The 14,007-nt window shown below is 52.1% G+C and overlaps 1 protein-coding gene across 2 annotated transcripts in view; it reads right to left on the reverse strand.

Moving 5' to 3' along the window:
* The window catches only part of AP3D1 (adaptor related protein complex 3 subunit delta 1), a 42,506-nt gene extending 35,611 nt beyond the window's left edge, over positions 1 to 6,895 (reverse strand). For both annotated transcript variants that reach the window (XM_084221090.1, XM_084221089.1), the window contains exon 1: positions 6,588 to 6,895. In XM_084221090.1, the coding sequence (XP_084077216.1) occupies positions 6,588 to 6,683 (96 nt within the window). In that variant the 5' untranslated portion in view covers positions 6,684 to 6,895. The remainder of the gene's footprint in view (positions 1 to 6,587) is intronic.
* Positions 6,896 to 14,007: the final 7,112 nt, after the last annotated feature.

Consider the following 14,007-nt stretch of genomic DNA (forward strand, 5'->3'; position numbering starts at 1 on the left):
TAAATCAGTAAGCAGGCAGCAGCAGCAGCAAGGGTCTAGAGATGTCCCTTAATTATCTCCAGTCTGATCAGTCACTTAATATAAGCACATCTCCAGTCTGATCACAGTATTTGTTAATTTAATTGCACAGCAATTAAACAATCCTCAGGGGTCTGTGCTGTCTAAGCCATATCCGAGCAGACAACTTTTAAGCCTGGAGAGATGTGTCAGATAAAAGTGCTCATCCTTGCAAATACAAGACGTACCCAAAGTTTTAATTTTATATTACTATGTAAAAAGCTATGCAAGTGTTTTTACAGTAGATTTTTCAACTTGCTTGTTCCAGACATCTCTGTGCAGTTTCAGCCTCTGATAAAGGCAGGCTTCATCAAAGCACGTGCTTTGTTGGATGCAGAGGAAGCAGTTGCTTCCTTCTGGGAAACTAAAGTAGCTATTGTTGCTGAGACTCAGATGACTGAAGTAGTTCAGAGAGAAACCAAAAAAAGATGCTTAATGACGTATTAATACCAAATAAAAATGTAACACTACAAAGTGTTACAAAGCTCAAACACTGATTCATGCACAGCTGTGAGTACTGTGCAGTTATGGAAAGGTAAGGAGGACAATGAAAAAGATGGTTCATGGCCATTCCTGACTTCTTAAATTCAGCACAAATATTTGTGTAATTAAAGTAAGTTTGTTCACCTCCTCCCTGCTGTACAATCACACCACTCACACGAAACAAACATCCACTCTCAAGGCTGAAGCTGATGAACACAGTGATCCACTCGGGGCAATATATTTTATACAACTTTGCCATAGATTGAGCCAACCAGAAGAAAGTTTCAACATTCCCACATCAACACCTCCCTCCATTTACACACCTTTCAACACAGATGTTGTCAGGTTTGAACACCCAGGTCATCATGGAAATAACAACACAAAAGGAAAAGCTAATACAAAAACCAGCACTCAGCTATGAGGTTTACAAACTGACTGCTCAGCCTGCTGGGCAGTGACTGAAGGGGGGCTGGCAGGAACCAAACATTTCTAATACCCAATTACACACAGGATTCAACAGGCTCACTTATTTCAGTTAATTTCAACATTTGCTTCTTATTTTTAAAAAAACCCTCAATCAACTTTCTGAGCTACTAAAACTAGCACCACCAATGTTATATTCTGCAACCTTTACTCTATTCAAACATTTTTATGCTTCCTGACACCTGGATTTTAGCAGACTCCCCCTGAGATGATGAAGCATTTCAATTTCGCAGTGTGAATGATCAGCAGTTTTTAATAACCTAATGAACACAAATGCTTCCTTGTAACCAGTCCCATGACTTCGCTCTTTCTTGTGCCTGTCATGTAACACTGCCCTTCACAGGGCACCAGGAACAGGATGTACTCCCAAGAACACCTCCAAACGAAAAACCTAAAGGTGCTGTCTGTACACAAATGCCATCACTAACCCACACTGTGGAGGAAGAGGTTTGCAGTCACTTTCACGGACACTGATGGAAAGAAACCACAAAAAGCCCATTTTCTGCACTCAGCAGCAGCACAAAGATCTGCAAGAAAAAGCACCAAATAAACAACTCTTTGCAGTTGATCACAGTGCAGAAATGTAATCTGTATCCATATTTTACTTTGATTTCTCTGGCTGTTTTTCCCCTGGCCTCACAAAAGGAACAGTGGATGGTGACTCCATTTCTTAGGTACCAGACAGCTCTTCCTCTCCCCTGGCCCTGCCTAGGCACAATATTTATTTACTTCCGCATGTGCCAGCATGGATCTGTCTGCAGCGTTTCAAACCCTCAGCAGAGGCAGCTATAAAACGATCAGGACTGGGAACAAAGCTATTATCCCCACTTATGCCACAGTCAATTAAGTAATATTTAATACAGGAGAAAGCAAGAAGCTAATGAAAGGCAGCACTAATGCAAAGCCTCAGCTGCTCCTGCCTGTAATCACAGGAGAACAAGCCCACATCTTGGCTCATGTGCCATGCCCCGGGCTCCCTGTATCCGTGACACAGCAGGTAAGGCAGGACACGGTCACACTGGGCCCTGCAGGCCAGTCGCAGACTGGTTTCTCACCAAGTGGTGTGAGGTCCTTATCCAACCCTCTTTGTGTATTGTTTCTACTTCCGACTTTGTCTTTTGCAGTGATTCACACGCGCAAAGAATTAACAATAGCAACTCTAGATGCACTTGGAAGTGGGTGGAATAATGAGCTGCCTTCAAAGATACCAACACGTACATGACACACAGTAACTGATCGAGCAGCAGTGCCTGAAAGAGCTGTCTGTCATCAATGAACTGCACTGCCCCGCAGTTGGTCTGTTCTGTCAGGCACCAAAAAGCTGTTCAGCATATCTCAAAATTCCCTGATTATGTTCCATACCACATCCTTTACCATCAAATACCAATACTGCACCAGTGGCTGAGGCCAGGCTGTCAGAAGCCACAGCATGAGGCGGCCTTCAGCCTCACTGAGGACAGGCTGAGCCCAGAAGAGTTTTGTGATGTGAAAAGATTCCTCAAAACTCCTCACATCATTGTTTCATCTGAAAATGTGTCAGAAGAAGCTGGAAATCAGCAGTGGAACACAGCAACCCTTTACTTAGAGGGAAAAAGCTTTTTTAACAATACAAGTGCCCTGTCCTCAGGTAACACTCAGTAAGCAACAAGAAGCCACTGGCAGGTTGGAAAGCCCAGCCTGACAGTAAATCCCACATTTCACAGCACGACACACAATGCTGCTCTCATTCAGCATTATATTAGTAACTGAAGTTAATTTCTTTCCCAACCAGCAGCTCCTTTCACTCTTCTGAAACAGTTTAGGTGTAAACCAGCAACAAGATATTTATCACCCAACACCAGAGACAGGAAAAGGTGAATTTTTCACTACGATTTTTCCTGAAAGTATCAATTACCAAAAACATGAAGGCACACACAGCAGAGTCTCTGAGAAAGGAGGGGGACAGTCTTCTCACGTTTTAAGAGAAGTAGATAGATATTTTGTACAGGACTTTTTAAAATCCCTTCTCTGTCCTTAAATATCCTGCAGCGAATCAAAGACAACTAAAACAGAGGGTTACTGTCTGAATGAGCCTAAGCACACTCATTAATATCTGTTTCTGTTACTTAATTTCAGTTTTCTAAAGGAACATCTCACATCAGCATCTGACAGGAGCTTCCTTGTTGGGAAAAACAAACTTTTAACTGTGAATGAAAAACACTGTGCAAGGGGCAAACAGCATCAAAGAAATATCCTGTCCCTTATTGCACATTTAGGAGAACAAATATAATTTATCAGTTTGGACTATCTTGGCAAAAATCCAGTATATTTTAACAGCCTATGGTACAAGCCATTCTTCTCCTGAGCATGCTGTGGAGCAGATCCTGAAGCAGTAGGTACAAAGTAGGAGAAGTTACTCCATGGCACACAAAACCACCTAATAACTGCTGAAAAACACCACTTTCATTAGCAAAAGCATCCCTTTTCCAAAAGAAAGGGAGAGAATGAGGTACTGGAAGTTAAGAGTCAGGAAAATGCAGTAGGATCAAGCCTGGCTTTGAACTGGCACTGGGAAACACCACAGGAATGAAAGCATCTGTTGCAAAGTAAACACAACGTGTCAGAGCTGGGAGGGAGCTAATGCTGCTCTGCCACCTCATTCCTTGCACACAGCACGGAGCCTGCAGAAGGACCAGGCAGCTCCAGTACTCCCCAGAACACCAGAAATGGACACAGTGAGTCTGCACAGAGCAGGGACTGTGTTAACCACCTCCCCTCTCCTACCTCGCATCCTTAGGGGCAGCCATCCCTTCAGTTTCAGTGTTTTAGACTCAAAATAAACGGGTGACACAATGGAAATGCCTCTGACAGGGAATTTAAATGCTGCAGAGAGGCTGTGAGCTCGAGGGACAGGCAGCCTCCAGCACTCTCAGCTCCTCTAAGGAGCTGAGCAGCACACAAAACTCATCAGTGAGAGATGTGGCCTGCTCTGACTTCTGGACACACCTGGGGTGTGAGATTTAGGCTCACAGCAACACAGGAAGAACACAAACCCACCAAGCAAGAAGACAGTGGAGCTGTCAAAGAGCTGCACTGAGAAACCCACTGTGAACTGAGGTGTCAAGCACTGTGACAGCCTCTATGGGCTGTGAAATACCAGATATGCTCATGTGGTACCTGAGTAAGAAATGGAAAGGAATAAAACTTTCCATCTCAGATCTACCAGGAGAGACTGCCCAGAGACATGAGGGAATAAGTGATGGCAGATTTTTCCACGTGATTAAATTCCAAAACACAAAACCCAAGACCTGAATAAACTAACCTCCTGCAAAAAGTAGAAGTAAATCAGAAGTCAAAACAACAATCTTGCCTTCATTTCTCTTCATATCATTGCTATTTAACAACCACAGTAGCTCCTTTCCAGAGACAACTCTTCCTGGAGAAACTCCTGTTGAGCCAAGACCAATAGTCAATATCCTCCCCACTAAAGCACACTGTTTGTTTTAAACAAATTTGCTTTTCTGAACAGGATGGAGTGTCTGTCTTAGGCTTAGACACTTATCTTGAGACACACAAATGTTGGTTGAACTACAGCACTGGAGAAACATTCAACAGATACAATGAACAATGGAAATGCTGCAGGGAAAAGAGGAAGAATTTCTGCAGCTAGTTCCTCTGAAACAGCATTCTGATTTTGTAACTTCACCTGAAAATTAGCCAATGTCCCTGGCCATTGCCTGGGAAGCACTGAATCCCCACCCAAAAGCTCAACAGCGGGTTTACAGCTCTCTCCAGCTGAGCCAGGAAAAGGCACAGTCCTGCGCTGTTTGCAGCCACTCTCTGGAATTAAGATAAATGTTTGAAGGATTCCCAAACACACAGGTTTTAGCAGAGGAATGCCTTAATCAGCTGAACACATCCTGGTTTGGGTTTTAATTTTTGCTGTTGTTCATGAGGCTATAAAAAGGAATTATCCCTGTAGTTATCTATTTCAAAATCTCACCATTTGTACTCTAAACAGAAGAGTTTAAAATCCCATCATGCTGAAGCCCAGCTGTTCTGAGACAACATATTGCTCTGACCTCACTGAACCCCAGAGTGTGCACATACCCCAGTAACAGCTTCCTCCAAGTACACAGAGCCCTACAAAATTGTCCAAGGAGTGTTTTTCCCTAACTCCAAAGGGCACCAAAGCAAATGCATTTTAACCATTTCTCGTCACAGACTGAGAACAAGCTCAGTGTGGCTCTCAATTCTCTTTATGAAGCTGTTTGTCACAAAATTATTTTAGGAAGAACATTCAATTCTTCTCAAAGAACTGGTGCCACAAAGGCCTGGACCTTCACCAGGAGGATCCTCAGGGGTTTGACAGCTGATGAAACACCTTCTGTCCTATGCACAAAGGAATAAAGTAGATTTACTAAAACAGCACAATACAGTGGAGGGGCTCCACAAGAATACTGTTCACCAGGTCCTGCTCTGGCAGAACACACTAAGCTTATAAATTCCACACAAATTTGCTGTTGCTACTTCATGGTGTTTCCCACATTTTTCAGGGCACTGCACAGTAGCCCTGCCTTCTTCTGCCACCAAACCAACACCATAAATTTAACATATGCTGAAATAAATTGAAGTCAATCATCCTGGTGGGTCCCTTCCAACTCAGCATATTCTGTTAAAAAGAGAAATTTCCCAGGTATGCTCACTACCAAACAGTCCCTTGTCCTGGGCACAAGGGGCTTCACAGAGATTTTGGAAGTTGTATTTTTTGTTTCAGTTCAATAGCAGCAGCAAGAAAGACCAGTTGTCCTAGCGAAGGTCTTCATTTAGTTACATGTTTACAACTTTTCAGCTTTTGATAGCTGATACTGACAGCACAGCCACCCTCCAACACACCAGCAAAGCCCAGCTGTTAGACCAACATTAAGAAAGCTTCTCAGGCTTCATGAGTTACTTGAAGATGAACAGAAATGACATTGGGGCCCGTTACTTCTCAAATACCATGTGACACTTCACTGGGGAGTCTCACATAACACGTTCTTGATGACTAATTATTTCACCTATACTAATTTCCTGGTCACGTGCTTCTAACAGGCCAACATGGAGAAGTGATTGCTGCCTAGAAAAGCTGAGAGAAGGACATTTTAGTCAGGAGATACTAAACATGAATGGTCTGAAAGCTGAATTAGGAGCTTACTTCTGTATAACAGCTTCAGGGTGAAGGACACATAGCTGACTACAGCACGTGACTGTAAGGCTGGAGAGGAAGGAATTCCTCTATATTGTTCCTCTATAATAATCACGTATACATTTGCGTGTATATATATTTATTTATATCTCCGTATGTATATCACAGATCTCAACACCACACCACGCTGAATGGAAAGGTGAGCACCAAGCATGACCCTCCCTTATTAACTCTCCTGCTCTCAGCCAGCCTGTCCCTCCTGCCCCACACCCCAGCGTCACCTTCCTCGTTCTGACTCCCGCTTCCCCCTTCCCGAACCAACATTCCCTTCCCAGATACGGCCCCAGCGGCCAGCGGTGACATCCCCGGGCCGGAGCGCGGGGAAGGCTCCCCTCACCTCATCCTCCTTGTGATTGCGGATGCCGCGCACCAGGTCCTGCAGGTTCTTGTCAAACATACGGTCGATGCTGCCCTTCACCATCTTCAGCGCCATGGCGGCGGCAGCGGCGGGGCCTGCGCCGGGCTGAGGGGCCGGGCCCGGCCGGGGGGGCCGCCGCGGTGCTACTGCCGCTCGAGCCGGGTGAGAGCAGCGGTGCCGGGGCGCTCACATGCCGAGGGGAGCGGGAGGGCACGGGCGGAGCTGCCCTGGCGGACGGGCGGGCACGGGCGACCCCGGCCGCGGGCACAGCTCCAGGCGGCGCTGGGGATCCGGCACCGACAAAATGGCGGCCGGTCAGCTGAGGGCTCGGCCACGCCCCCGACATGGCCACGCCCCGACCGACCGGCCACGCCCCCGGGCCAACACCGTCCGCTGTGCTGCTCTCCAGCCCCGCCCGCTCCGTCCGGGCCGCGCCTCCGTCTGGCCACGCCCCCGGAACTGCCCTGGCGCCCCCGCCCGCCTCGCCGCTCTCCAGCCACGCCCTAATCACCTTGGACACGCCTCCAAATGTCTGGACACGCCCCCTGACCCCCGCCCCTGCCCCGTCTGCCCGCCTCCCTGATCTTCAGACACGCCCCCTCCCTCTCTGGCCACGCCTTTTCCCTATCTCAATGCCGCTCTCCAGCCCCGCCTACCCCGCGCAGACCGCGCCTCTCGAGTCTGATCACGCCCCCGCCCGTCCCGTCCCGCCCCTTCAGTGAAGCCACGCCCACTAACTCGTGTGGGCCCCGCCCACTCGGCCCCTCAGGAGGCTGCAGGCCCGGGAGAGGGTTCGTGCCCCTCTCATCTCTTGGGGTGGAAACAGCATTGGAAACAACAAATAGCTGCAAACGCACGAGAGAAAACCCCAACCCTGGAAGCGCTTGGAGCAAGCACTGAGTATTTAATGAGCTGCTGGACATGAACTAGGGGCCAGTGGGATCCCGGGCTGTGTTAGGAGGAGCATCGGTAGTAGGACATGGCAGTTGCTCCTGTCCTTTCCTCAGTACTGTTGGGGCTCAGCTGGAGTGCTGTGTCCAGCTCTGGGCTCCTCGGGATCAGCGAGACGTGGAGTGAGCCCGTGGGGGCTGTGGATGTGATGAAGGGACTGGAACATCTCTCATACAAGGAACGGCTGTGGGCTGGGGCTGTTCAGAGCAGACCCAGGTGAGAGGGGCCCTCAGCTCTGTGTGCCTGCAGGGAGGCTCAGAGCAGGGCCCAGGCTCTGCCCCGTGGGGCCCAGCAGTGGCACCAGAGGAACGGGCAGGAAATGATGCCCAGGAACTTCCACCTGGATGTGAGCAGAACTTCTCTGCTGTGCAGCTGACCAAGCACTGAACAGACTGCCCGGGGAAAGTGTGGGGTCCCCCTCACTGGGGACATTCCAGAAGCATCTGGACACAGTCCTGTGCCCTGTGCTCTAGGATGGCCCTGCCGGAGCAGGAAGGTGGGCGCTGATGGCCCGGTGTGGTCACTCAAACTTGAACTATTCTGGGGTTCATTCCGCACCCGCGCGCCCCGCGACAGCCGCGTCACTGCTGCCACTGTTGTCACTGTCCCAGCACTGGCCACGCCCCCGTCCTGGGTCACGCCCCCCTGGACACGCCCCCAGCCTGGCGCTCCCACGTGGCAGCGCGGGCGCGCGCGGCGGGGACACGCGTGGTGACTCGGGATTCTTCGGTGGGAATGGGGCTCCCTCCATGGGGATGGGGCTCCCCCCGTGAGGATGGGGGTCCTTCATGGGGATGGGGGTCCTCCCGTGGGGACAGGATCCCTCCGTGCAGACAAGGGGCCGTCATTGTGGATGGGGGCCCCTCCATGGGGATGGGGATCGCATTGTGGGCTTGTGGGTCCTTTCTGAGGCTGAGAGTTCCTGCATAGGGCCGGGGGTCACTCCATGGGGCCGGAGAACCCTCCATAGGGATGGAGACACCTCCATGAGCCTGCAGGTCCTTTCTGGGGCTGAGACACCCCCCGTGGGGTCAGGGGTACCTTCACAGGGATGGGGGGCTGCAGGTACCCTCCATGGGGTGGGGGTTCCATAGAGTGGGGCTGGCGGAGCTCCACCTCTCCCCTCTGCCCATGGGTATCAGCAGTGGCTGCGCAGCCAATAGAGCCAAATTTTGAGTCATTTTTTATTGGGGATGCAGCTCCACAGGCTGCCACACCTGACCACTAAACACCGTCACCCACTGCCCCAGGTGACCAGTGTTGGTGTGGGAAAGCTGTGAGAGGTGACAGGTGACATGATGTGTGGAACTTTGTGGGTGTCCCCACACTTGTGGCCGGAGAGTGGGCAGTGTTTTGGTGTCCCTGTGACCACAGCTTGTTCCCTGAATGACCCCCTCCCATGGGTGACATGTCCCCACTACAGGTGGGTAGTGACAGGGACCAGGAGAGGGTAAACAAAATGTACATGATCTGCTTTCCCACCCCACCTTCATCTCCAGAGCAGGATTCCAGCATCGGGGAAAGGAGGGAACTAAAGAGAAAGGAGCTTGCAAACAAAAAGGAGACATGACCTTGCCAAGATCCACCTGGGATTCTGAGCCACTGCACAACAGGGGAAGGAAAAGGATTTCTCTTGCTCCCAGTGTTTTTCCCTTTGTTCTCTGCCTTCAGCCTGGGCTTTGCAGCCTGTTTGTGCCCAGGGGCAGAGAGAGGAGCCCAGCTCGGGGGTTGTGTTGGTTTTATTCCGAAACAGCTGCGCACATCAGCCCCTGTACAGGAGGTTTCCTTTTTGAAGGAAAAAGTCACAGGGAAGAGTTACGTTTGCTGGAGTCCTCATGGTATGGAGAACATCCAGCTACCAGGCTGAGGCTGTGGCTGGGTAGGGCTGTCTGTGCCCACCTGTGCTGTCACTGTCACCTCTACTGTCCCCCTGCCTCTGACTGGGCTGCTCTCTGAGGGGATACCCAAAACCCTTGTGAAAATCCCTCGTTTTAACGCAGCCCTTTGCAGTGGAGCACAGCCACTGTCACACTGTCGCACTATCACATTGTCACGCTGTCACTCTGTCACACCCTCACGGCCCCAGGCAGGGGAGCCCAGGCTGGGAGGTGCAGCACCCCGAGGTGTGGGGAACATCTCCTATAGATGGATTTGGACACAAGACTTGATCCCTCCAGACTGAATTTCCAAAGATTTCACCTCCTGAGGCAGCCTTAGTTCAGCCTTAAGAATTGAACTTAGGACACAATTGACTTGTTCAGTCTTCTTCCTGGGAATGCTAAAGGGTTTGGAATCCCCTTATGATCACCTTTAATTAAGAGCATTGCTTTAAACCTAATTGCTGCCATCGATTATACCTAAATCTTAAAATTCCCAGCTTTTGTCTTTTCTGGCTTATGCAGCTCAGAGATTTTTGATTATTTTTAAAAATAAATTACGCCACCTCCTGTTTTCCCTGTTGCACTTACACAGGCAGCATTTCCAGGGAAGGAATTTTCCCTCTCCAGCTGCTGACAGAGTATCCCTAAGGAATGCTGTGCCTTGGGAGAGCTCTGCTGAGTCCCACAAAACACAATCCCAGCCGTGACATCCCCGATGGAGCTGGGTCTGAGCTGCTTTTTGGTTTTCCCCTGTGGCAGTGCTTCCAAAGCTTTCTCCCCATTCCTGGCACTCGAAGCACTCTGTGGGTTTCACATCCCAATGATGTTTAAAGTGCTTGTACTTGGTTATATGAACTGTAATTTTTATGTAAATCACAAGGAAAGACAATGGAATTGAAGGAAAGAAACATGAAATTGGGGCTGTTCAGCCTCCAAGGGTCCAGCCAGGTTCCCATGACAGGATGTCCATTTTGGAGTGCTCCTTTTGGGGTGTCCCATGCCTGGGTACCCATATAGGTACCCATATTGGAGTGACCTTGCCAGGAATCCCGTGCCAGGATGCCCTTTTTGGGGTGTCCTTTATGGGACACTCAGGAGGGGGTGACTGAGCCAGGGTGCCCTGTCCCCAATACTGGGGTATCTGGGGTATCTGTTTTGGGGTGCCCATATTGAGGTGCCCCATGTTGCAGTCTCCATGCTGAGGTATCTGTGACAGGATGCACATTTTGGGATGCCTATTTTGGGGTGCCTACATTGGGGTACCCCATGCCCGGGTGCCCATATTGGGGTACCTGTGGTGGCGTGTCTTTGCTGGGATGCCCGTGTCAAAATGTCCTTTTTAGGGTGTCCCATGTAGGGTTGTCCTTGATGCTCAGGATGGGGTGACTGTGCCAGGGTGTCCTGTCCCCTGGTGACAATAGTGGAGTGCCCATATTGCAGTCCCTGTACCAAGGTGTCCATGACAGGATGCCCTGGGGTTTTGGGGTGCCCATTCTGGAGTGCCCATATTGGGGTGCTCCCATATTGCAGTCCCTCCCTATGCCAAGGTGTCCATGACAAGATGCCCATTTTGGGGTTCCCGTTCTGGAGTGCCCATTTTGGGCTGCCTCACGTTGCAGCCAAGGTGTCCATGACAGGATGTCCATTATGGGATGTCGGTTTTGGGGTTCATCGCGCTGGGGTGCCCCATGGCCCAGTGTCCATATTGGGGTGCTCATATTGGGGTGTCTGTGTTGGAATGTCTTTACCGGGGTGCCCGTGGTGGGGTGCCCCTATTGGGGTCCCATACATATCCAGGTGCCCCATGCCGGGGTGCCCTTTTTGGGGTCCCCCATGCGGGGTGTCCTGTCCTGGGGTGCCGGTGTCAGGGTGTCCGCGTTGCCCCGGCACAGACCCCGCTCTGCCGGTCCCTGCTCGTCCCCGCGAGGTGGCGCCTACGGCCAGGGAGAGCCGGGGGGACACGGCGGGACCTGCCGGGCCGGGGGACACGCGTGGGGGACCTGTGTCGGGGGCAGGGTTGTCGCCTTTGGGGGGAGGTGGGGGGGCGATGGATGCCCCGTGTTTGGGTGATGGGTGACCTGTGGCTGGATGGGGCGGTGGGTTCCCGATCGGGCACCCGGTGTGGGTGACGGGTGCCCCATGTGTCGTGCTGGGGTGACGCGTCTGTGGTGTCTGGTTGGGGGTGATGTGTGCCCCGCGTTCGGGTGGAGGCGATGGGCGCTGACGTTTAGATTAAGGGTGACCCAAATATGGTCCCACCCCCACATTAGGGCGTGGGTGACGGATGAGCTGTGGGGTGGGGCGCGGGGACAGCCGGTGTCCCCGCGGGCCAGGCACGGGGCGGGACACGTGGCCAGCCGGCGCTGCGGGGACAAGGGACCCATTCAGGAGGCTCCGTGTGCCGCGGCTGCCTTCGGGCGCTCCGGGTCCCGGGCGGGTGACTCGGGTCTGGCACCGCTGCACGTGCAGCTGGCACGGTCCCCTCGCCCCCACCCAGCCAGAGCCTTTGTCCCCCCACATTCCTTTCTGAAATGGGGGTTGGATGGAGCCTGAGGGTTGAACATCCTCCTCGTGCTCACAAATTCCACATCTGATAGAATGCTTGGAATCCGTCCCCTACGATGGCACACTGGAGCGGCCCGGGCCGGCAAGGTGGAGGCTGGGAAGAGCCTGGAGCCAGGGGAAAGCTGGGCACTGCCCCCTCTGCCTGATAAATGGAGCCAGGATGCCCCCAGCCCCGGCTGCCCCCACACAAGGGGGCAAAAAAGGGTGAGAGAAGTGGGAGGCAGCAGCAGGGACATCCCAGCCCACTCATGGGACCTGGTTTGGCCTCTCTGTTCCCTCTGCTGGGGACCAGGGCAGGGCAGAGGCTCCCTGGATGGCACCAGGGGCTCTCTGGCAGTGTGGGGTTAGACACAGCCAGGGCTGCAGCATCGGCCCCGACTCAAGCTCCAGCAGAGCCTAAAAGGACCAAATTTGGTTTGCTTTTCCCTGGCAAAGCAGAGCTGATGGGAACCCCCAAGGGCTGTGTGGGAGGAAGCCACAGTGAAAACATTCCTGGTACCTTCCCTGGGTTTGGGGCTGCTCTGGGGGGCTGAGCAGGTGACTCTTCTGCCATGAGCTGTGCCTGGCACAGGTGGTGCCCCTGGTTTTGTCCATCTCATTCTTTGCTGAATCTGGGGCTCTGGCTCCTCATGTACAGTGCTCCCATCGCTGTGTGAGGGAGGCTCCAGCAGTGGCAGCCATGTCTCCCTAGGGAGAAAAAGCTCCCAAACTGGACTGAAACCCAGTTTGAGACCAGTTCCAGGACCAAAAGGGAGACACTAACAACCACAAGTGGCTTTATCCTGCCTGGACCTCCGCTCGCACCAGCACAGCTTTGATGCCTCACCCACCCCAGGTCCTCAATATCAACAGGACTCCCAGTGCAGAGGAAACTGTTGCATCACTGTTGTTGTGGCAACTGCAGCCAGTGCATCCCTGGAGAGCTTTTGCCCATAGAGCTGGCAGGACAGATGGAAAGGACAGATGTTGCTCCATCATGTGGAAGGAAACTCCCTGGTGCCATGCAGGATTGACCCCAAGAAATTAAAGTGGGACTTGGAAAATTGCACGTGGGGCATTTTGCATGAGAGAAAGGGAATTTGAGCATGGCCATCAGAGCCTCCATCCCTGGGGCTATGGACCACCAGCATCCTGCCCTGCCACTACCAGGGCTCCCCTTGGGGATGTTTCATCTGATGGGAACAAACTTGCCTGCCGTAACCTGCCTCGTGATCCAGCTTGTTGTTGTCAGCTAAATTGGGTCAATAGTGAAGATGAGCTGTTGCTGGAAGGCAGGTTCACATCAGAGGAGCTGATGTGCTCCTCAAGCCCCTGTGCCAAGCACTGACCCTGCCTGAGGGTCAATGGACACATGAACATGATAGAAGCTGACCCCACATTCCCAAGGGAGTAACCCCAGTGTGGGATGAGCTCCAGAGGAGCCTTTGCACGTGATTTGAGTGTCAGAGCACTGGCTGTGCAAAGTGTCCTTGGTGCATTAATGCCCTCCCTGTGTCCCCCCACATCTGCACAGTCAGGACCCCTATTCTAGGGGATCCCTGGCTGGGGCTGTGTGGGAGCAGATGTGGGATGTGGGAGAGCAGGGCAGGAGGGGCAGTGCCAGCTGCCTGTGGGCACCAGCTGCCCACTGTACACTCTTGACAGGGAAAAATCTCTTTTCCAGTGCTACAGGAACAGAGTTGTGTGCACAGAGTTGTGCAGAGCTTCCCCATTCCTCCCTATCCAATCTGGTTCATCTGGTCGTGGCAAAAAAAATGCAGCTCTGATTTGTGCTAGCCTGGAGCCAGGAGCTGCAGCTGGGGGATGCAGCAGGACCAGTACACTGGGGAGGAGATGGGAACCTCTCCCCCCACAAGCCTCCACACCAGAAAAATCCAACTGCTGCTGATTTGGAAGTGGATTCTTGATTCTCTGGAAGGGCCAATGCTGCAGGTCAGTGCTTGGTGTCCCTGGAAAATCATCAGCCTCTGGAACCCTGGCAGCACCTGGCATGTCCTGGTGCA

This window comes from Fringilla coelebs (assembly GCF_963513975.1).
Source record: "Fringilla coelebs genome assembly, chromosome: 24".
In the NCBI taxonomy this organism is placed as follows: Eukaryota; Metazoa; Chordata; class Aves; order Passeriformes; family Fringillidae; genus Fringilla; species Fringilla coelebs.